The sequence below is a fragment of the Hylaeus volcanicus genome, chromosome 1 (genome assembly GCF_026283585.1).
Source record: "Hylaeus volcanicus isolate JK05 chromosome 1, UHH_iyHylVolc1.0_haploid, whole genome shotgun sequence".
Taxonomy (NCBI): Eukaryota; Metazoa; Arthropoda; class Insecta; order Hymenoptera; family Colletidae; genus Hylaeus; species Hylaeus volcanicus.
The window spans coordinates 23548634-23571323 of record NC_071976.1 but is presented as its reverse complement, the minus strand read 5'-3'; the positions used below and the strand labels follow the sequence as shown (position 1 = coordinate 23571323).

Genomic DNA, 22690 nt, shown 5'->3' with positions numbered 1-22690 from the left:
TTCAAAGTTTGCCAGACCAAATTTTTTAACGCTATGCATTACATATTGTTTATAGAAAAAGTTTCAGAAATAATGATATCAGTTACTTGATAGTTTTATTAGATGTTTTAATGAACTACTTCGTTTTTTCGACAAGGTTTTCCGACTGCCAGACCCATTTAGCACCGCTTATAATCTGCCAGACCAACTTTTTTATGTAATTTGGTATGTCAACAATACACACTAAAAATTTCAGTAATAATGATTTCGGTCAAAGATACTGTTATTTCTTACATGTTTCCGACTTTCTAGCGGAGCAATGCACCGTTTGTGCTCTGCCAGCCTTGGATTATTTTTATTCTTTAGTAGAAAACAGTCAAATAGCAAAAGGATATTTTTGATGAAATTGGCTGAAATTTTATGTCGCGGGCTCTCGGACTAATACATTCGTTAAACTAAAATTCGTTAAATTAAAATTCGTTAAATTAAATTATATTATACTTTGTTCGGTTGCCGAACATCTTATATAATTTATAGAAAATATGAAAAGAGAAAAGTATATAAGAGTCCAATCACGGATTTTTTTGTATACATCACTAATTAACAATAACGCAAAGAAATATTCATATTTTTTTGTACTAATTTTCCTGCGAGTTCATCGCACGCGTAGAATGGTAAATAAAGGAACAAGGTCAAGTTATTATAATAGTGAATTTTAATAACGATGAAAATTATGTACATATTTACAGCTTTGTAAACAGTTATACGATACGATAAGTACCGGGATCTTGACACACTACTACGTGAGAAACATATTTCTGTTTTTAGCTTATGGTATCAAACGTTACAATGATGTCGCATGTTGGTGCGATTCTGCTTTCGTTCGCTTTTCTTTTCTGTTTAATTCCGCATTGTCAAATTCTACTGAAAGATAAAAGAAAGCTAAATGAAAACAGCATGTTCCCGCATTCATAATGATTTACGTTACCCTTTGAATTCGTAGATACGGGAAGTGAACGAGTAGCAGTTAGAATTTCTTGTATAAATAACAATATAGCAACAATATGTCAACAACAACATATAATCAACATATAATGAAACTTTCTTGTAAAATTGTTTCGAGCAGGAAGTCAATTATAACAAATTGCACAATAAGGTGAAAGAAATATCGGCACACTTGTTTATCTTTAAATATCTCGACGTATAGGTACTATATTAATGTCAAATACATGTTCTGATACTCTGAAGCATATAGAGAAATTTCTTTTTTTCGAACTCGAAATAATGTTGTCGAAAGGAATAGAAAGAAACTAAAATTTATTAATCACAAAAGTATTGGCAAACCTTTACATAGCGAGAATTCACGTAACCGAGATTTCGTTACTCTCAAAACACAAGTGTGCCAATACTTTCTTTTTCTTGCTAAGAAAACTTCCGTTCCTCATTTTTTATTCTTTCCAATAACATTATTTCAAGTACGAAAAGAAATACACTGTCTCTGTCTGTCACAGAATACAAAAATATGTATTTTGTATTTTAATATACCATTTAAACACTTAAAGACACTTAAGGATAAGTGAGTATTCCAATATTTTTGCTACACATCGTACATCACAATTGGAACAAAAGTAAAATGTACCTTAGCGTACAGGATGTCGCGTAGAATAAAATTTCTGTTATAATATTTAAACATTACGTGAATGACGTTTATATAATTCGAAAAGAATAATTAAACAAATGCATGTCCCGTTGTTCAGCAATTTCACAAGAAAGACTCGCTTAAAACGAAACGAACACGCCATTTACGTCACTCAGGGGTGGTTCGATGCACCCTGGGGCTCGGGTTAATGTCACGGGTGAAACCTCATACACAACATGCAGTGAATCAGATCTGGGCACTTATGAAGTAACATTATGAACTTACGAAATAACTCGTATACAAATTTCTTAAATAACGATAATATCATTTTGGGGATTATTTCTTTCGTTAAATTTGAAATACAAAAATAAAGAAATAATTCTTTATTTTAAATAGCTTCTTTAAAATGAATTGATATCACTTTTATTTCCAAATATCTGTATTAAAAATAACAGTTCGAAATCAACTATTTCAAACAGTTATTTCTTATTTTCATTTCAATTAAAATATGCCCAGGTCTGCACTGAACGCATGAAAGCGAAGACAATTTTTTTTTTTTTTGGCTGAAACATCGACACAATAATATGACACTCTTAAGTATTAGCTTTAAAATGTTTTCCTTCGATGGTGCCACGTTAGGGCGCGTCTAATATTTTCCCCTCGATGCTTTTCAATTCCTCAGACTGAAAGTACGTGTTCGCAGAAAGTCATCTGCAGGGATCTATCGTTTTACACTATCGCGGGAAAATCAGGACACGAACACGATCAAATCGCGCAATCGTCGAATATAAAAATCTAGATAAAAATATATTCCTGAATGCCATTATAGCTGAGATTATTATGTTGCGTGAGGTACACCTCGGAGTCGATGCTGGGTTCCATTTTCTACCGATTCAAGTTTCAATCCTCGCAATACCACGGGCAGGGGGTGATACTTCGTGTCGATCTTACCAAAATAATTATTTACCGATTCTAAATAAATGAAATATTATCTAAAAGTATCTCTTTATAAGAGAGCATAAGTACTGTTTCATGAAAATTTGAAAAAATGTGAACAATTGCACATGGTTCGTAAACTTAAAATAAATTCCTTTTATTGCATATTATTTTGAAAATCATTCCCTTCGTTAAATATGAAATAAAAAAAAAAAACGATGAAATAATTCGTTATTTGAAATAGCTGTTATTCCAAATGAATTGATATTATTTTTATTTTCAAATAACTGTATACGAAGTAACGATACCAAATGAATCGATTCAAATAATTATTTCTTATTTTCATTTCAATAAAAATTTGCCTAGTTCAGATTAAACAGGTTTAAGATCACCCTCCTGGTGATCCATGCAACAAAAAAAGCTTGGTATTACGAGGGTTAAGCAATGCTTGAATTAATTGGAAGAATGTTGCGCGGAAATTGTTCGCTTAATACACTGCAGTATGAATTTATATCCATATTACGTCATCAAACGACTACTTGAACGCTTTGTGCTTCGGTTACGTAAAAAAATTCATTAAAGTATCAACTTATATTCGTAATGTAGGAGGAATTTCATTGTGAGAAAATGTGATGCTCTTTAGAAAATCGGCCATTCCAGATACATTATTTTGACACTCCTTTATGTATAGCTTTAGCGTTGTTGCGGAATTACTTATTTTAGGGTTGTGCTTCGGTTACTTAAATTATGTGTTAAACTATCGACAAAGATGGACTTATCGATGATTGAGAAGAGAATTTTTATTTCTTTAGAAATATTATTGTTTCAGTCGCGTTATTTCGATGAATTATTTTACAGAGTTTACTTTGATATTCCTGTGTTATAAAGTGATTACTTCGAAGCGTGGAGCTTCGATTATTTGAAATACTTCCTGAAGGGATACATCTTGACGAATATTTACATTACACCTACCACAATGAACAATTGGACATGTACTTGAACTAATGGATACCCAGCACTGTATTTAGCGAAACTAACTATCAGAAATTGTGCATGATTGCTTTCCGTGGCGTTTGTACGAAACAATTGCAAGTTCTCGATATACAATAGAAAAAAGAAACCTTTCCACAAATCTTTCCGTGAAGTGTTATAAAATGATATGCCGTACAAAGTGGAAGATCCTTGTAAAATTGTAGTAAAAAATAATATGTATCCGTGTCTGAAAAGCAACCAGAACTTTGCGACACTCTGCTAAAAAGACTTCTGGACGACCTAACATACATGCGCACGGAGAGACGGATTTATGTTTCCTCAGTATTTCATAGTCTCTCGTTTCTGTGTCTCTTTTGATATTTTCTTTTTAACTGTGTTAAGTCCATGGATATGTTTCAAACAAGACTTTTCTTTTCTCCACGTAAGAATACATTTAGAGCCTAGAACATACTTTGGTTTATTACCCAATGGCGGATCCATAAAAATCAATTTTTCTGTAAAAATAGAAATCGAAGGGCGAATGAAAGTGTCTTGAAAATTGTAATTGACAGATCTATGCAGGGTTCTCTCGATGTAACGTCTTTATCCGAGTTTGCTGATGTAGTTATATCTGGGAAGGGCTGTGAGTCACAAATGAGGGGAAAGATGAGTAGGGAAATGACTCATTCAATGAAAATTGAGATTTGTATAATTTTCATGATATTCCGATGACAGCATTATCGACAGATTTGTGAGGTTTTCTATGGAAAAATGAATCAGAACACGACCTCATTCAGCCTAATTTTAATCACAAACAGAATAATTTACATATTTTAAATAATATAAGCTTAATCAAAATGTCTATTTTCTGGATTTAAATCGTCTAACGAGAGAGAAGCTACTAAATGAAATTCAAAAGCATATTGTTTGACAGTTGTTTTGTTACTCGTAATGTATATACGCTATAAATCAAATCGTTGGACTGCTAAGGATTAATAAAATTGTATCTGGATTCATTTTTACCGAGTAAATTTCACTAATTCGTTGACAGTATTCTTACAAAGATGTATGATGGCGAAACCTCTGGTTTAATTAAAATTTATTTCAATAAAAATAACTGGCTCGAAACGATTTCTAAGGGATCGAAACACTTGATCACGCCACTGGTCTCGACCATATTTAAGAAGAAAAGAGAAATGGAAAATCGAAACGATGAAGATTAAACATGAAAATTTGTTTATGGATCCGCCAATGTTTGTATGTTGACGACACTCGGTTGGACGTCACCCTTATCATGTTTATCGATATGATATTTAATTACGATTACGCGACTTACAAATTAGTATTAGATACGATGGGAACGATCTCCTAACGTACACGCTTTACACTCTTAGGAAGCGACGTGAAAAAAAGGTGTTGTTATTATCGCGCCAGGACGATCCACGTGATCGGAACGACGATCATCCAGTTAAGTATCGTTGCAGTTTGACCACCTGGAACGTTAAATTAGTTCGATTGAAATCATGTAAATAGTACTTGGTAATCGATATATTTCTAGCTTGAAAAGAAATTCAGCAAAAAGATGAAATTGTGTTTAAATGACGTGATGGGAGTCAGGAAGCGTTAAGATTTTCGATATTACTACTAATAACATTGATAATATTTCAAATCCGGTTACAATTGAAGACCATTATCAAACAGGCAGAATATAAAACGAAGTCGTAGTAAGCTATAATATTTGATAAAAAACGTTCTAATTGACCTCAGCCTCCCCTAATAGTTCATAAGTGAAAAAACAATTTTCCCCAAGAATATTTTAATACGTTAACTTTGTCAAAATAACAAAATTCTACCTCGTTATCTTGGCAGGATTGCTTCGACCACTTATTTAGATATAAAGGCACGGTAGTATGAATAGATCCTCTAATAGGGACGACTACCCTAGTCCAATCGGTAGGTAGGAGGAGTAGTAGGTTTGGCCGAGATAACGAGGCGAAGTGTCTCGAATGTCTCGATCGGTATGCGTGAATCCAACAGGGGAAGTTTACCATTCGTTAAATCATTACGAGTGTGGCTTTGCGCTCTAGTCTCACGGCTCTCCATTACAGGGGCTTTCAGGATCCTCTCGTCTCCCTCCACGCTCTCCTCGTTGCTCTGCAGATAGACGGTCTCTATTGTCGCCAAGCACTTTAGCTTCATGTCGCCTCGTTTGAAGTGTTTGTTGGCGACGCGAAACTCCAAGCCCAGTACCGCGGTTTCCAGGCCCTTCTCGTCCACCGTGGTAATGTGCGGTCCCCTCAGGTACTGGGCATCGGCCTGAAAGACGACGTTTATTGTTTACCTCTAATCATTCTAACGGCGAAACTTTTCGTTCTCTTTGTGCGTCTCCCTAAGGAGTCCACGGGGAAACAATCGCCATGTGCCACGGACCGAGCAAATTTCGCCACGGGTTGCTCGGTCATCGGGCGAAACGCGATTAAGGCTCACTTTGTCGTCAGCGGCCCTTTGCAGCCCCGACGACTACGCGTCGAGGCTTTTTCGAGCGTTCCGAGGTACCTTTCTCCTGTCTGCAATTAGGCGGCCAGATGGAGGACATTGTATTTCACTGAGTATGCCAAGCTAATCGCAAACTTTCCTCGGGTGGATTATTCCAGTGAAATACTTGAGGCTTTTGCAGCTTTCGCTCCGAGTCGGGAATATTTTTATACGGATACTTATCTAAATACAAACCACGGCCGTCGTAAATTGCATTAGGAGATCGGCGGTAAAAGGTCTGCGTAAGTGGTTAAGTCGATCATTGTATAGGCTAGAATTTCGACTTGAATTTGTCGTTTGCGGAAATCTTTCCCGAATACTGACACGTTGGCTATGGCAGTTTGATTTGAATAAAAATTGATTTTATACCGTGCATATACTGTAAATTTCATTTTTACATACATGTTCTACATGTTTCTAATATTTGTAGTACATGTTTAAATTTACATGTTCATAAAATTCACTTGATTAATCAATTATGCGTGGGTGATTTTTCATTGAAATTCGTGTGAAATTTGCCATTCTATACAAAATAATTAGTTGCTCCGCGAAGTATACAAGAAGCATACACGTGAATGTAGAAACGTAGTACTTCGGGCACTATTCAAACGGTGCATGTGATTTATTCTCAAAGATAGCAGCCCCCTCATTGTTACGGTGGGTTCCTGCACTTACAAGCTTCGTTTCGCATCCAGTATACAGAGATCAGTGGGTAAATTCCCATTGTCAGCATGTATCTAACAAAAAGCGTCACACGACAGCCCCCGCTCCAGGGAGTCCTCGATAAAGTTACTATACATATTTGTTCCACGTATTACACTTTTAATACATTATTAGGCGTTACTAATAATGAGTCGCGAATGCGGTCAAACAATTTCTTTATTTCTACGTTTTGAGAAAAGTTGCTAGATTCCCTCGGGAATGTTAACGATGATCGCACAGTTTCAAAATTAAGAATCAAACGTTGGTTGACGAAAAGCTCTATCCGTACGATTATTACATTTCACAGACTTTATTTAAATGTCAACATTAGGATCACACTAGGTGGTTTTCATTAAAGTATTTCTCGTCCTCGAGTTTCATTTAATCCCTTGACGAATAGATTAAAATTATTCTTGGGTGTCCGAAATTTCCAATTATTCTTGATTGTATTATTAAAGGATTAAAGTGGATGAGTCCAAATACTACGTTACCTCAGACTATCTTTACCAAACATGATTCCACTAACGTATAGTTAAAATTAGTACGCGTAAGATCACGTTTAAATTCATTTTCATTGGGAAACTTGACCAATTCATTTCTAAAACTCTCACGAAGATGTCCTCCAATCCTGTCGCCGGATGGAACGCGTTCCAATCGGCCGTCGTTCGAGATAAAAATCGTTATCTACCTCGCTTTCAAGTGAAATGACAGTTTCGGGTCTGTCAGTTGAAAGCAAGCATTATCGTAGAAGTGTGCCATATTATATCCAACTCCATTCTCAGTTACGTGTGATAGGTTCGTTTTGTCGTGTATCGACACCAAAAGATGTCGAGCGAATGGTGTTGCGTGTCAGCAACGTTGTCCTGAAAGAATTCTCGGTTTACACGACGACGCTTCTTCGGGAAGTGTTTGGAAAGCTGTTAATTAAAAATATTGTCAAACTTCTACTATTCGAACATTCTATCGTGATTTACTGTCTTTTAATTTGGCCATCTTGGATACTGGCACGGTTAAGTGGAAAAATAGGGGAAAATAGAAGAGGCCTTTTAGATTCATTTAAATGGAAGGTGGTATCGACTCTTTGTTATTTGGATGGCTCTTTTAAAACTGTCAGCTGTTTTTTAAAATTATGCACATGTATCGAGTCATTGAGAGAAATTGTGTGCTTCAGGAAAGGAGGTGAATAAAAGGAGAAATATTAAAAGAGGGTTAATTTATTGAGCGTTGAAGCTGTTTAAGCAGAGTGCTTACCCGGTCGCCGTTGATGTACCAAGCCAACAGGGCAGCCGGGTTAGAGGGCGCAGACGTGCAATTCATACGAACAACGTCTCCAACTTGGTAGCGAGAACGACCGCCGCTTATCCGTGGTCCTTCGTCAGGAAGCACTAGAAGAAATGGCAATATTTTGGTGGCTTTTTACCATCAAACGTGTTTCCTCTCCTAACACATTCGCGACCGCTGACGCGCGGATTCGCGTCACTTTAAATTCTATTTCTGATTGTGAAAAAATTATGAAAATCTTTTTATTTTATAAGCTACATATTTACAACATTGGTATTTCAAAACATATTTTGTCGTTTTTATCTTCGTCTTAACGTAACGATACAAATGCCCGATGTCCAGCTTCAGAATTTTATTACTTTTCGTCAGTACTCGGTATTAGAAACGTAAAATATCTGGTGGTCGTAAATGTCTTAATACGAGCGACTTGAAATTCATCAGTTTAGAATGGAGTTTCCACTAGTTCGTTCCTTAATACTTGTAGGTTCACGAACAGAGCTGTAAAGTAACGATTACTTTTGTATGCATTACAACTTGGAATAATTACTTTTGAATTAGAAATGAATTAAAAGTAATTAAAATCCTGAAATGTTGACTATGGTAACAGCGAGTAACCCCTTAAACGTCTACGATTCGAAATATTTTAAATTCCCTCACCGACCACCGTCATATCGGCGTGATCAGACACGGTTTGGAAGGCGGGAGCTTCGGCGGACACCTCGCATCGATACCTGCCCGAACTGGCGAGGTTGACGTTGTTGAGCACCACCGATCTCTCCGTGGAATTGCGTGTCTGGAAAACGATTCGAGAATCGGTTGATGATCGTCTCCCGACAACGCTGTTATTCCTCGATCTCTAGGGAATACTCACGTTCACGTTCACCCCAAGAACACGGAAGGTCTGTACATTTGGCACGTCCATGGGCACGTAACGATAAAATTCGTGACCGTCTTTGTACCATTTCACCGAGTACAATACCTCCTTGTCCAGGTTGAAATTGCACTGCATGTGGACCGTCTCATTTAGAACGACGTGACGCGGTATCTGAAGGGCCGTCATGCGAAGGGCCACGATACCTGAAAAGACTCTGCGATTGTATTTGCTTATCCCTTTATCACGCGGAATATTTGCACAAGGTTGGCAGTCTGACAGAGAGAAACGAGAAATAAGTTTTCAGAAGGGCAAATATGAATTAAGAGGATGTCTGACCAATACCGACACTTTCTACTGTGCATTTCATGCAGCGTAGAAGATTCAAATGGAAATACCTAAATGTTTCCTTTCGATATAGTCGTACATTTCAGATGAAAAAGGCGTAAATGTAGGATATGTATCAGCTTTGTAGGAAATCTTATTATATTTTTAGTTTAGTGCGCTTGTTCTGAACGAACAAGGCAACGCGCTGCAGCGTTTGGTTCATGTCTGACTACAGCCAGGGCTATTCCACTTTAGAGGAATTCTGTTTATGGGCCTTCAGAAGATGGATGGATTACTCCATCCGTCCATTACTCCATGTTAGTTTCAATTTTTATTCAATTGGAAAGAAATTGTTCATCCCTGAAGAGATTAATCTTGTGCAATGTATCGTTTAGCCAGCTAGTGTTTGATTTCACTATTAATTAGCTGGAAATGAGTATTGTACCTTACTGATGTTTAGGTCTGTTTTACTTAACAATAACACATATTTTTAACTCTTGAGCGTTCATCCAAATATTACTTTTGTATGTTTTATTTTAGCATACATTTAATTATTCTACCATAAACTTATTCTAATTATTTGTATACATGCTTTGAGGTTAAAAATATGTGATATTTATTTTTTCCTCGAGCATTTTACTATCCTGTTCACTTAACGTTTAGATTTGAATTATTGGACTAATAATTATTGTTTACAAAGCATTATACCGCATTAGCGAGATATCCTTGTAAATGGGTCTCGAGTTTCAATTTCTCTTTCACTCGTGAAATGAAATTACAGAACAAAAATACAATATCCACTTCCCGGCGCAATCTGTACGAACAGTCAACGACGATTCAACGAAATGTCTGCAACTGCTCCGTGACTGCATTTTAATCCTCTTACGATTCAAGTTGAATATTATCCACGGTCGAGTGGAGGTACGCAACGACAATCGTGAGACCGCGAAAATGAGCACAATCGTGTATTTTCCGCAATTCCAGTCGACTTCTCCTTTCCATAGACAGAGACAAATAGAAAGAGGGGGAGGGGGAGCTATTGGAAACGACACGGAACAATTAAATTGTATTGCCGTTAGCGAAACGAAATTAGCAAATTTCCGTTTATTGATGCGAGCTCGAACGCGGTCTCTCGATGGCGGAAATTCAATAATTTTCAGCTCGATATTCAATCGACTGTATTTATTCTAGGTTACGTATAAATGGGATCTGTGTTAATTTGAGGTCAATGGCTTTTAACTTCTTTTTCCACGGACTCTCAGGACAGCCTGGGGAAGTGGGTGGATCCTTTTCTTAGAATAACATTCTTAAATATTAATTAAATCAATATTTTATAAGCAGGGTGAGTCTTCTAACACAACGATCTCAAATAACTCATAAGTTATACGTTGTACAACAAAATGTTTCAAATAAAAGTTGCATGGTATTTAGGCATTCTAGGAATGATACAAAAATTTTGTTGCAAGAAATGCAAAATTTATAATTTATCCTTTAAGAGGTAACACATTCTACTTTGTTGACGTCATTTTATGCCATTTTCTAACCCATAACTTGAGAGTAACTATGGCTTTCTAAAGCTTTAAACGTCGGATCAATCACTCATGTTTCTAATTTAGTTTTTCATTTCTTTGGAGTTTCCGTTTCTACGGATTTAGGGAAAATTTAACGACGATGTTAAAAACTGAGTCCCCGATGTTTCTCTGTACATTATAGACCAATTTTATCGCAAGCTTTCGAAGTTAGATCGTTTATGTTTGATGAATGGCTTCAAGGCACTCTGAAGTTGCAGATTGATATCTGCCGTCGTTTCAGGGGAAATTTGCAACGCTTTATGTAGGTCAGCCTCTGTATGTATCGTCGTATTTTTGGATACGTCTAGTCTGGTCTGGTTTCCCAACATTCCTAACACGATAAAACGTATATCTTTCGTGTCGGTGTCACATGCCAAAATCGATATTTCGCGGTTTTATCAAAAGATGTAGAGTAATCGTTCGATGTGGATGTATTTCTTCTTAAAACTGAATAGGAATTATCACTAATGCGCAAAACTTAGCGGACAAACATTTAAACGGTTCGAAAACATGGAAGTTTTCAACCGATTGGAATGAAACTCCGTGAGGAGTAGTTTTGAAGTGTCGTCTGGGTGTATGTAAAGTTACACGGGCGAGGGGTGATGCGAAGGGGTTAATTCACCTCTCTCTCTCTCTCTCTCTCTCTCTCTATATATATATATATATATATATATATATATTATTCTTATATTATTCTATATATATTATCAATACATTATGCAATAATCAGAGTACTGTGATATAGTTAATATATACAATGTATAATTTCTAGATTCAATCATCTGTATTTGGACTATAACGCCAAATTAAAATTTGTTCAACGGCTAAACAATTTTTTAATTTCAAACAGGACAACCATATGTAATCGTTACCGCGAACACAGTCCCTTCTCGAACCGCAACGTGCCAAAATTTCCAGACTGACGGTTGTTAATGAAACATTCACGACCGCTAGGGTGTATCTTTGCGGCTTGTCGAGAGGTAGACGCCTGACGTCGCAACGTAGCTCGCACGTGCTCGTAACGGACGCCAACACGGTCGATTTAATTAAAGGCAATCGGAGGAGGGTTGGACGAGCCTGTCGAGATGGGCGGTTAATCAGCAGCCGGATAATATATACTCTGATTATTTACCGACTGTATTATCGTCGCCCGTTTCGCGCTTATGTAGCGAATTAAACGTTACACAACGACCGACGTTAATTTTCAGCTCGCGTGTCCAAACAGTATTTTTTCCAGGCACGAATTATCGAATTTTCTGCCAGACTCGCTGCGGGGAATTCAGAGTCATTTGTACCGGGTGTCCCAAACGGATAATTCTGTCAGAGATTTCGAATGGAATTGAAAAAGTTTACGGCGCACTGTAAATTAAAAGAAGAACGTCAGAAACACTGTAGAAAATCAAGAGTATACTTTATTAGGGTTGTTCGGAAAGTAATTTCGTATTTTGTTCACCGGAATGATTAATTGTACTTTTAACCAGACACTTTCACTCCAAACGTAATATCGTAATATCATTACTGGATCGTGGATGTTTATGTATTTATGGGAAATGTGGGAAATTGTATGATAGTTGCAAAAATATATAAAATATCAGCAATAAAATACATGTTACACTGTCTAGAAAGTAAGGCATGGTTTTATTTAAATTTCAGTTCTTTACCTGGGTCTGTGCAAATATAAATTGTAGCTACGTAAAAAGTGTTACAAACGCAACTTCATTTTTGCCATAGTTAAATGACACAGGGAGCTAACCTTTTAGTGCGCAAAAAAATTTATTTTTGGGTGATTGTTAGAGGGAAAAGAGAGTCCTTTATTTTTTTAGGTGGAACGCGGTATACTATTTTTGTTATTTGGATAGCTCTTGTGAAACTAAATACCATTTGGTTGAACCGTGTTTTAATTTCTTCAGGGATATTGACACATACGTGTCAGTGCACTTGCTTTTATATAAAAAATACAGTTGTTTACGATCACGATACCTTTTAGAAGAAAAAAATATATATACGATATTAAAGTGAGATAGCACGTTTGTATGTTACAATCGCTTTACAAATAAAGATTAAAGCAGAATAATCACGAATAGTCAAATATGTACAACTAATCCAGACCCCTAGCGTTAGAGGAAAAAGAAATGATCTATTGTGCCTCATATTTATAGTGTGTTACCTGAAAGTTGGACAGTCAGCTCTTGAATATTGTCAATTGTTAATAATGCAACGTCATTTCGAGTAAAGTTACGCATTACTGTATTTTTCTTGAGATTAAAATCAATTACGTGGCACTTAGATAAATGAAATGTTAGCTTATTTATTGCATAGCATTCCTCTAATCGACTGTCATCGTTTTTTTTATTAAGGACGAGGTCGTATGCGGAGTTGTATATTTTTAAATTATTAGCATTTTATAAATAATCTTTTGGTGATAGGAGTCTTGATTTAGTTCGTTCTATGGAATAATTTTGTTTCTATAATGTTTGTTAAATCTTACAATTTTATGTATTTGATTCACACTTCAAAATTATTATAATATAAAGAGAAGTTATTGTATGTACGTTCATTGGTTTGTATTAGTGTTTGAATTTCAGATCTAACCTATTTCCGAGTTACAGTGTGTTATTATATAGTCATATAAATCAAATAAAATGATCTAGAATTTTTGTTCCACATGAAATGTCATTCGTTCTACTATTATACGTGCGCGTGGTTGTATACCTACTTTCGATTCGATCGCGTCCGCAGAAACGTAAGTGGAATTAAACGATACGACGAAACCGCAATTATCCACTTAAAAGCGTACGTCTGGAGTTCTTAAAAACCCAAGCAGAACACGAGAAACGAAACTCGTCGCATAGCAGGGCATTTGTCTCGAATAATTGGTCGAAAGTTGGATTAGACATCTTTGTCTATTAATAAAGTTTTCTCTATATAAAGTACACGACGCTTGTGTACAGAAAATTCAATATCCAGACAATATTTTGTCGAACCAAGAGTAATAAATAGCATACCAAGGGCTTACTCTTTTTTTCTTGTATTCAAATATAGCTTTTTTTCAATATTGTTGTTGCTTAAAGTCTCCAAAGTATTTCTACTAAATTTACTATTAGCTTGTGAATAAATTAAATAGGACAGTTGAAAATTTAAAGAATGTTATACATAATTGTATAAATAAACGTGCTAAATTTCAAAAAGTTATGTCAATTACTTCGACTGCAAAGGAAATCATGAAAATTGCCTCGAATTGGTAAAAATAAAAAGAAGTACACCCTTAACCTAAATATTCCTCTAACTATATCAAATACTATATTATCTCGATCGAACGCGATTCAAATCGTAGGATAAACAACTTTTAACAACATTTCGATGCAAATGCTCTAACGTGCGTTCACCTATGTATTTGGTGAAATTAGAAAGCCGAAAGAATGAATGAACGCGCCTCGACGGGGAGAGCGGCTGTCGGGGCACATCAAATACCTATTGTTTTATTTAAAAGGAGGGGAGGGTGTAGCTTGCTATGAATCGTGAGCTTTATTGGAAATTGAGCCAATTAGAGTACTTGAGTTAACGACCTATCGTAATACGTTTTCGCGAGGGTGCCGCCAGTTACGTCGTCGTTCCCGTTTTAAATGAACGTGACATCACGAATCGGCTCGTTTTTACGCCCTCGTATACAGGGTGTCCCTTATAAAGTGTTACGAGCTGTTTTCTCAGAATCTAAGGGAGATTCCGACTTCATTTTAGCTACATAGTAGATGGGATAATTTTTTAACGTATAACAAAATTTTGTTGGAGTAACGTTTAAGAAGAAACAGGAGCATCTCTAATGGACACCCTGTATATGTCAGTTTTTTCGATTAGCAACGGTCCTCGAAGCAGTTGACTGACGATCGCGTGACACCGGGAACAAGCGACAGTTTGCATTGTTTTCTCGTCTGGAGAAAACATTACCCGTGTATCTGATAACCAATAATTGAGATAATCAGAATAATTGTATCATGTGTTTGTCAATATTTTCCAAAGAAACAAGAGCTGTCTTCAAAGCAGTTCATAACATTGTGTTATCGTAATTTCCTTAGACGTTACAGCCGTACTGGTCAGAATTATTTTTGCTGGAAAAACGTATAAATTTTATTCAAACGAGTTTGTTGTTGTTTCGATAGTTGATATAGATTTGCTGATGATTTTCTTTTGTATAGTGTATTTGAGTCTGCTAATATACAAATAATACGTAATAATTTCTTTCGAATTTAATTCCAATAATATGAGAGTTAAGAGATACTGCAAACAGTATCGAAACAATGCAGGGGTCATCTAAGACAAAATAACGATAAGAAGAATGAAAATATTATTTAGCAAGAACTTTTAGTGCAATAACTATTGTACATGGTTACACGCTTTAATAAATACCGGAATGGAACTTAATATACAATAGCAACGTGATAGTGATAATAATATAAGATTGAATGCAAGCAGTATATAGAACAGTGTGTGGAGACAGAAAAGCAAAGAGATACAAAAGTACCGCGTCTCATAATTGTCTTCAATGAGACCGATAGGCCGAGACAGGTCAAACTTGGCTCTTCTCTTTTCCAATGTGTCGAAGCCACGAGACAGAATCGCAATTATGATTATGTCGAGACACGAAACGACCCATTTCACGTGCAACATATCGTAAAATGGCTCGAACGAAAAGGAAGCACGGTTTCGCCTTTGTTTTCTTCATCGTGAAACGAAACGTGCCGTATTTCCGGGCTCCTTTCAGCCTCCCAGCGGTGAACGAGCAAGCGAATCATTTTCGCGAGAGAACTGCTTCGAGGATATCAACGAAATTAAAACTCTATTTTTCAACGAGCCTCGAGTGCGTCGGTTTACCGTCTCCCGTTCGAAAGGGACGAGCACAAATTTCCTTCTCGTGCAGAATGCGCGAGAGAGCTTCCGCGAGAGAATGGCGGGTAATACGGTAACCAACAGACATTTAGATAAGATCCGCTTTGTCGAGGATAGAAATAGGATTCTCGGGACACGGAAGACCTCGAGGATAAGCGGAAAAGTGGATAAATTTCTGGCTCTGTATAAAAGTTCCACGAAAAAAAAAAGGAATCACGCTGGTGAATTCGATTATGATTTTTCACCGAATTTTTGTACGTTTATTCATGACCTCGCGATATTTTCCGTTCGCCAATTCTCGTGGACTGACGAAGCAGAAGCTTCGGCACCTGGTATTGTTTAAATACCGAATCTATTCGGGATTGATTCGGAACCTTCAATGCAATTCGCTTTGTCAATGTTTGAATGATAATGCAATATGTAGTTTCATTAAAAAGAAACATCGTTAAACTCAAAATTTTCTGAAGGGAATAATCTTGAGAAAATATCTCTTTTATCGTAACATACGCCTTTTAAAATAGGGTAAATTATGGAGATAAATAACGGAGATATTCAGATGTTTTTACTAAATTGTCCTGTAGATATGAAATGAAAGAATATGTATTAAAGTGAAAACGTCTATGCGTATAGACATAAAGGCCTTCAATGTCATGTTCAAAGAAATATAATTGACCAGAAGATAAGGAATCGAACTGACTAACAGGAGAAGAACAATATGAGTTCTCGGGTCGTGAAAGCTTGGAACGCGTGACAAACAAAGATTGTCGCCTCTCAGTCGGCACTCGAGTTGCCGTGCGATACCCAGTGGCAACCGAGAGTCGCCTCTCGAGTGCAAAGGGTTAAGCAAATTACACGCGCGGGACAGGGATCGATGGCGCTGAAATGCCGCGCACGCATTGTCCGCTTGGCGAACGCGTAGATCGGAATCGTGCAAACATCCAAACAATGCGAACAGCCGCGTGGACAGCGTATCGTCTCAATATTGACGGCGCAATGTCTTCGATCGAGTGGTCGAGTGAACGTCGTAAAGCGTGTCACGCGATCTACCCAATTGTCCGGTGTTAAATGTTTATTTATCGCTCCAGGCTATCAAGATCGTAAATGTTTAGACGGATTCGATCGGTTGTTCGAGCACTTAAGGGACGAGAGACGTGTCATCTTTTAGAGTGAAATTTTATTGCATATGCAAACAGAGTTCACCATGATCATGAATTACGAGACTTATAGATTGCGAAGAGTGTTAACAGTTACCCCCGAAGAATCAGCTTTGAGAAGAAAAAACCCATTTGTTGGGGGTTAAATGTGTAGCAATTGGCCCAGTACTGGGATTGCAAATGTTTAGACGGATTCGATCGGTTCTTCTAGTCTTCGGAGCAGAGGGTTTGCTGGTAGGAGCAATGGTATAATGTTTAGGAACCATCATGCAATCAGGGTCCACCATAATTACGACACTTGGAGAATACAATGAACGTCACCAGTTACTTTTGAAGGATCAGTTTTGAGAAGGAACCTACTTTCCAATTGATACGTGCCAACAGTAATCTCGAAGATTTCTGTTTAGAGCTAGAACTGTACAGTAAGAACTAATTAGGTTTAAAAAATGAACCACCAAACGGGTGGATTTATGAAACTAGAATTACTATTTAAAAACCAACTAGGTCACGTAAGATCCGAGGTTAATAGCCACAAGAACACTACATTCTAGCATCGAAGATTCACAGCTGGTTGCGACGAATTAGTGCGTCAACGCGTACACGTTCATCGGAAATTCGGATTCTCCCATTCTCTCTCTCTCTCTCTCCCTCTCTCTCTGTCTCTCTAGATAGACTTGATAGTATCGTCACGATGAAAACGAACAAGAAGACACTCGCCACAGCGAAACCGGGAATTGGAATATATTACCATAGTTAGCAATTACGATTCCTATCCACAAAGAAAACAGAGCTGAACAATCTCACCATTCTAACTTAATCCCAACTTAGATCCACACTTTGATTATCATCCAGGGAGTAGAGCACCCGCGAAGCTTTAGTGGTTGTGCAGCGACCTGGCAAAGCCAGCTGGTTGGCCGTCCGGCCCCATCGGAATACACCCAGAAGGGTCGAGGACCGACAGAACCAGTAGTTTGATCCGTTCGCCGTCAGACCGCCAACCGAACGTTCATCGCATACCTGAGTGAAGCATGAACGCGTAGAACGCTACCAGCCTGGACAGCAGTGTCCCGTAGATCATCTCGAGCTGCATCCTCGACGGCTGCCCCCGTCTCATCGATCATGGACGATCCTGAAATCTCGCGTTCGAGTCGTCACTGGCTAACCATGGTCGTCGGTTCCGCGGCTAGTAGCTTACCAGTTAGCACTGTTCACGCACACGCTCGAGAGGGAAATCGATCTCTCTCACTCTTTCTCTCTCTCCCTTTCCCTTTCCCTCTCGCACACACTCTCCGTTCTCCCGTTGTCGTCCCTCGTTTTCTCAGACACACGACGACGACGACGACGACGACGACCTTCGGGGACGGTCAGCAGGTGTCGGACCGGCACATTATCATCCACGTTCCACCTTGCACTAATCGAAAATCTATACTCGGGACCGTTGAGTAGCGGCCGCTACTGCGGCATCGGCACACACCAGCAGGAACAAGAGGCGGCGTTGTGTTGCTGGCTGCTGCTGCTGCTACCACTGACGCTTGTCCGTTCGTGGTGGTGGTGCTGGTAGCGATACGACGGGTCGCGGCATCGGGTGGGGGTTGGTGGTCGCTGGGCGGGAGAAGGGTGGCGGAGGACCACCCGGGAGCGCAGCGTTGGAGGACGGAGACGGGAACAGGGAGCAGAAACCCAGGACGAACGGAGACGGGGCGATTTCGAGTCGGTTCCTGGGCGACTGCGCCGTTCTCCAAGTCGATGATCGCTGCAAAATTCACCGTCTCGCTCTGCCGCTGCGCGAGGGAACCTCTTTCGCTGCGTTGCGTGTGTGCAGGAGCTAACGAAATTGGGGGAAATACGCTACGCTCCGGGGCGAGTCTCGCTCCCAGCGACTCTTCCGCCAGGAATTATGCGGATTTTTCCTGCCGACTGATCGTTTCCCGATGTGTCTTTCTTAGACGTTGGTAGACCGAACCCCGTCAAGGATCTGGTTACCCTTATTCCTCGCAATTGATTCCGGTGGGTGGTGAACGGTGGTCTGTCGGCGTGCGTACGACCGCGTACCGGTGTTCCGGTCGCTGTTGCAACGACAAATATAATATCTTTTGGAAACGATGAATTCGAACTCTTCGACGAGATTGGTATTGCGTACGAATCACATCAATGGTCCCTTCAATTTCTTCATTATTATCGAATAAACGCGCAATCTGTATCTGTAATATCGTCAGACAGAGATTGGGGGTGAAATGGTCAAAGGGGAGTTGACTAATGAGTATCGGTCGTCTAAATTCTACTTCACCAATTTTTTTACTATTATCGAGTATAAACACTATTTAGTGATCAACTTAGAAGAGGGTTTTCTATAATATTATATAATCTAGGCTGATAATAATTTTCTCGGTATATCAAAAGCCTTGTCTGTTTTCTCCAATTGAAAAGTAAGTAAACATCCAACAAAACAGTTAATAAGTTTCTCTAGGTGATTAGTGGAATTAAAAAGGCTATAGACGGATTCCTGGAGATAAAGTGTTAATATCCTTAAGTACTAATATTATAAAGTGACAGGGATTGAGATTTTCTTCGATAATTTCAAGAGTCACTGGTCTGATTGGAACAAATGTTTCATTTCTGAAACTCTTCTCCTCTGGAATGTCATAGGATACGTTTTTATACGAGCAGAAATTATAATAAATGTATATGGAATATTTAATGGGTGATATATTGAAATAGTTGGGTTGTAACATCGTTTTACACAGTTGTTTTTATCATTACACTCGTACTAATTGCGCGTTCTTAGTCGGCTCTATCCTATGAGTATTTTGTTGAGGATTTTTAAATTTGGAATTTCCGCCCCATTTATCTCGAAAACGAGTGGCCTCATGGCTTAAAAGCAGGGTGTTTTGTAAATACCTCCTCGAGACTTACAATTCGAGGTACGTTACATTAAAAAAGCACGTTTCCACTCCTGGCCCTCTCCTCGTTAGAAGGGAACCTTCCCTTGTAAAAGAGATAAATAATGAAGTGCCCTGTCAAGTTTGTTCCCCTTTAGATACTCTGTTCAGCATTAAAATGTAAGGGATACTTAAATATTTTTCGTTAGCGCTCGATTAAAAATTTTCAGGGTGCAACAGTTTCTCGAAAATGGGAAAGTGTTGATTCTTACACACTACTTTTGTCTTCATTAATATCGAGAGAAATGATTGAACTCTAAATCGATGATTTGTAAACTTTTTGATCTCACGATTCTTGGAGAGAAAAAACTTGCGACAGTTTCTAATCCTAAGAAATTATAAAAGCAAGTATTCAATAATTAATTCTTTCTCAAATACAAGTTGGATAAAGAAACAAATTTAGTCCAGAACAAGTAGCAGTTTAGATGAAAATTTATTTTATATATCTTTCTCAATTTTCTTCATTTCTACCAGTTGTAGGTATCTATGAATCCGTCCCACTGTGCTTCGGATATAAGCTCCAGATAAACGCGTCAGTATCCAGTAATAAGACTCATCTTTCTACTTTCTAGCCCTGTTCGCGTCGTTTGTGATTTAGAAGTTTCCTTACCGGAACGATGTTGAAAAATATCTAAATAGCTCGCAAGTTAATCCGCGATATCTCGTAAAAAAATCTTATCGCGGCAAGAGAATCTTCCTTATTTCCTCTTGGAGGTCGATTTGATTTTTATCCCGGTACAGATACTTCCGGATGGCGCGTCGACAAGATCGGTTAAGGAAATTCGATATATTTTAGCGGACGGTTACTTGGGAAATTATGTACTCCGTGGGGTTTCGCCTCGATTACTCGCTGACCCGGCACACTTGACCTTCTTCCGGCGGCCGGGATACGCGAGAAAAACGCCAGATAGACGGGTACGATAACGCGAAAGTTAGTTCCCGATCGTCTAAGGGGGACTTCACCTGCATTTTGCTTAGACCAGGGAAGATTAATCAGCGATTTCGCAGCCGTTAATGCAGCTTCTGCACGGTCCATAATCCGAATCCCAAAAACGTGGACGGAAATTAAAATAAACAGGGCGTCCCAAAAATGTTGGCGGTCCTTGAAAGGGGTGGTTCGGGGGAGGGGAATTTGAAGCAACTTTTTCATTAGCGATAATGTTGTCCGGAGATTCATTACGGAGATATTAACAGAAAATTTCGACCAATCAGAGCGCGAGTATGTCGGTGGAGCGCCCGCGGCAGCGTAAGCTACAGTAGTCTCTTTAAAGGCACAAATTTCTCTACGATAAATGCACAGAAACCATCGCAACCACGGGGGAGTATACCCCTTGAGGGATCTAGGAGTTCGATCACCGAGTAGTGTAACACGATCCGGGATCAGATATCTCTGTGAGACAATGCTAATGCAACTATATATAAAACTACTCGACATACTCTGGTGTTTTCGATCCGTCCTCTTTATTCGCTGTCCTTCTCTACGTTCATCGCATTCCCCCTCCACTTTTCAAACTGTTTAAACGGACATATTTATTCCGTTACTACCCACCCATTTCATTGGCCCCGCAGGATTTTTCACTATATAACGGAACATGAATTTCGGCTGCGCGAAAATAAAAAAATGTTCAATCTGAAAATTTTCTGTACAATTAGCAACGCGGCGATCCCGGAGCGCATGCCCCGCGTACATTTCAAACTCGATTATCTCGCAAACGAAGCATAGCACGAGAAAAATTCGCCTCGCGTTCTCGACATGTTTTTTCATGGACAATCACCTCACGAAGTCGCCATTCATTACGGGACACGCCGCGCACGGGGTCCGACCGGTCAAAGTGTCGCGCAGTTTCGAGCTTGCATCCCTCTATATGCCAGCGAGTTCGGGGACGACGTTATTAAAATTACGCGCCGCTAAGCACACGACTCGCTCCCGCCGCGTCGGGAATTTTAAGTTCCGCGGAGTTCCGTGAATAACGTGGATAAGCACGTTACGGCGAGCGAGCTGGCGCGGACGTCTACGGGAATCCGCGGGGGAACGAGCAAATCCTGGATAAGTACAGATATTATAGGTGTGCGTATTACACGCAACTCCGTGCGCAGATATATTCGCGTGATTTGTTGCATTTACGCCAGCGGAACGTTCCCACTCGCTGCTGGATCCGCGTAGCGTAACGCGCGTGCTATTCGCGCGGCGTTAATCGGCTGCAGGCGAAACGCGACGTGTTTCGAGGCGGGGCTGATAATTTCCGCCAACGACGAAGCACGGCTTTGTCGAACATGCGCGACCCGAACGATGGAAACGTGGAAAAAGCTGGGGCAACGTTGTTGCTGAAATTTTCCTGATGTCTGTTTCGAACGTTTCGAAGTTTCCCTGGCTTTAATTTGTTGCCACTAGTAAGTAAACATTTCGGGGGTGTAAAGTAATTAACCTTTCGAGGGATATTGGTACATACAGTGGGTGTAGAAAGTATTCGTACACCGATCAATTTCCAAAAAAACTGTGTAAAATTGTAATTTATTAACTTAGTTTTTATAAACAATGACATTCTACATGTTCTAGGAAATCTCTAGCATAGATAGATTAAAAAAAAAATAGCTATTTATATAAGTTGCGAAATTAACAAGAAAAAAACTATTAATCGATAGAAATATTGAAGCAATAAGTATTCGCACAACTGTCTAAAAGTACTTTCCTGGAAATTTGATGTTTTCTAATTCGCACGGAGCAATAAACTAATGTGTTTACGTTACAAACTCTGCTGTAAATGGTTCGTCATAAGAATCGTACAAATACTTATTGCTTCTATAATTTTACCCACTTTTCGCATTTTTTTGTTAATTACACAAATTATATTAAGTAGTAAATGTTGTTTGGACAATATCTATTTTAGAGACTTCCGAAA

At 38.7% G+C, this 22690-nt stretch overlaps 1 protein-coding gene across 2 annotated transcripts; it reads right to left on the bottom strand.

Annotated features, from left to right (window-relative positions):
* Window positions 1-682: 682 nt before the first annotated feature.
* On the bottom strand, window positions 683-18376 carry LOC128877509 (uncharacterized). 2 transcript variants are annotated; one of them, XM_054124881.1, is made up of 7 exons: window positions 18047-18376; window positions 17869-17987; window positions 8916-9121; window positions 8702-8837; window positions 8015-8148; window positions 5575-5842; window positions 683-5019 (listed from the first exon to the last, which is right to left on the bottom strand). In XM_054124881.1, exons 2-7 carry the CDS (start codon window positions 17963-17965, stop codon window positions 4949-4951), a joined length of 912 nt encoding a protein of 303 aa, XP_053980856.1. In that variant the 5' UTR covers window positions 17966-17987; window positions 18047-18376; the 3' UTR covers window positions 683-4948. The 2 variants fall into 2 exon arrangements, with proteins under 2 accessions (XP_053980856.1, XP_053980847.1); XM_054124872.1 differs by having other exon boundaries at window positions 17869-17980.
* Window positions 18377-22690: the final 4314 nt, after the last annotated feature.

What these genes read in the sequence shown, in the direction of transcription:
- LOC128877509 (XM_054124881.1), bottom strand. Translation starts at nt 17,965, where the DNA reads ATGAGACGGGGGCAGCCGTCGAGGATGCAGCTCGAGATGATCTACGGG. An exon ending in CGCGTTCATGCTTCACTCAG is followed by an intron (nt 9,122 to 17,868) that starts GTATGCGATGAA and finishes GAGTCTTTTCAG; the next exon opens with GTATCGTGGCCCTTCGCATG. An exon ending in TCGTAATGATTTAACGAATG is followed by an intron (nt 5,020 to 5,574) that starts GTAAACTTCCCC and finishes TTAACGTTCCAG; the next exon opens with GTGGTCAAACTGCAACGATA.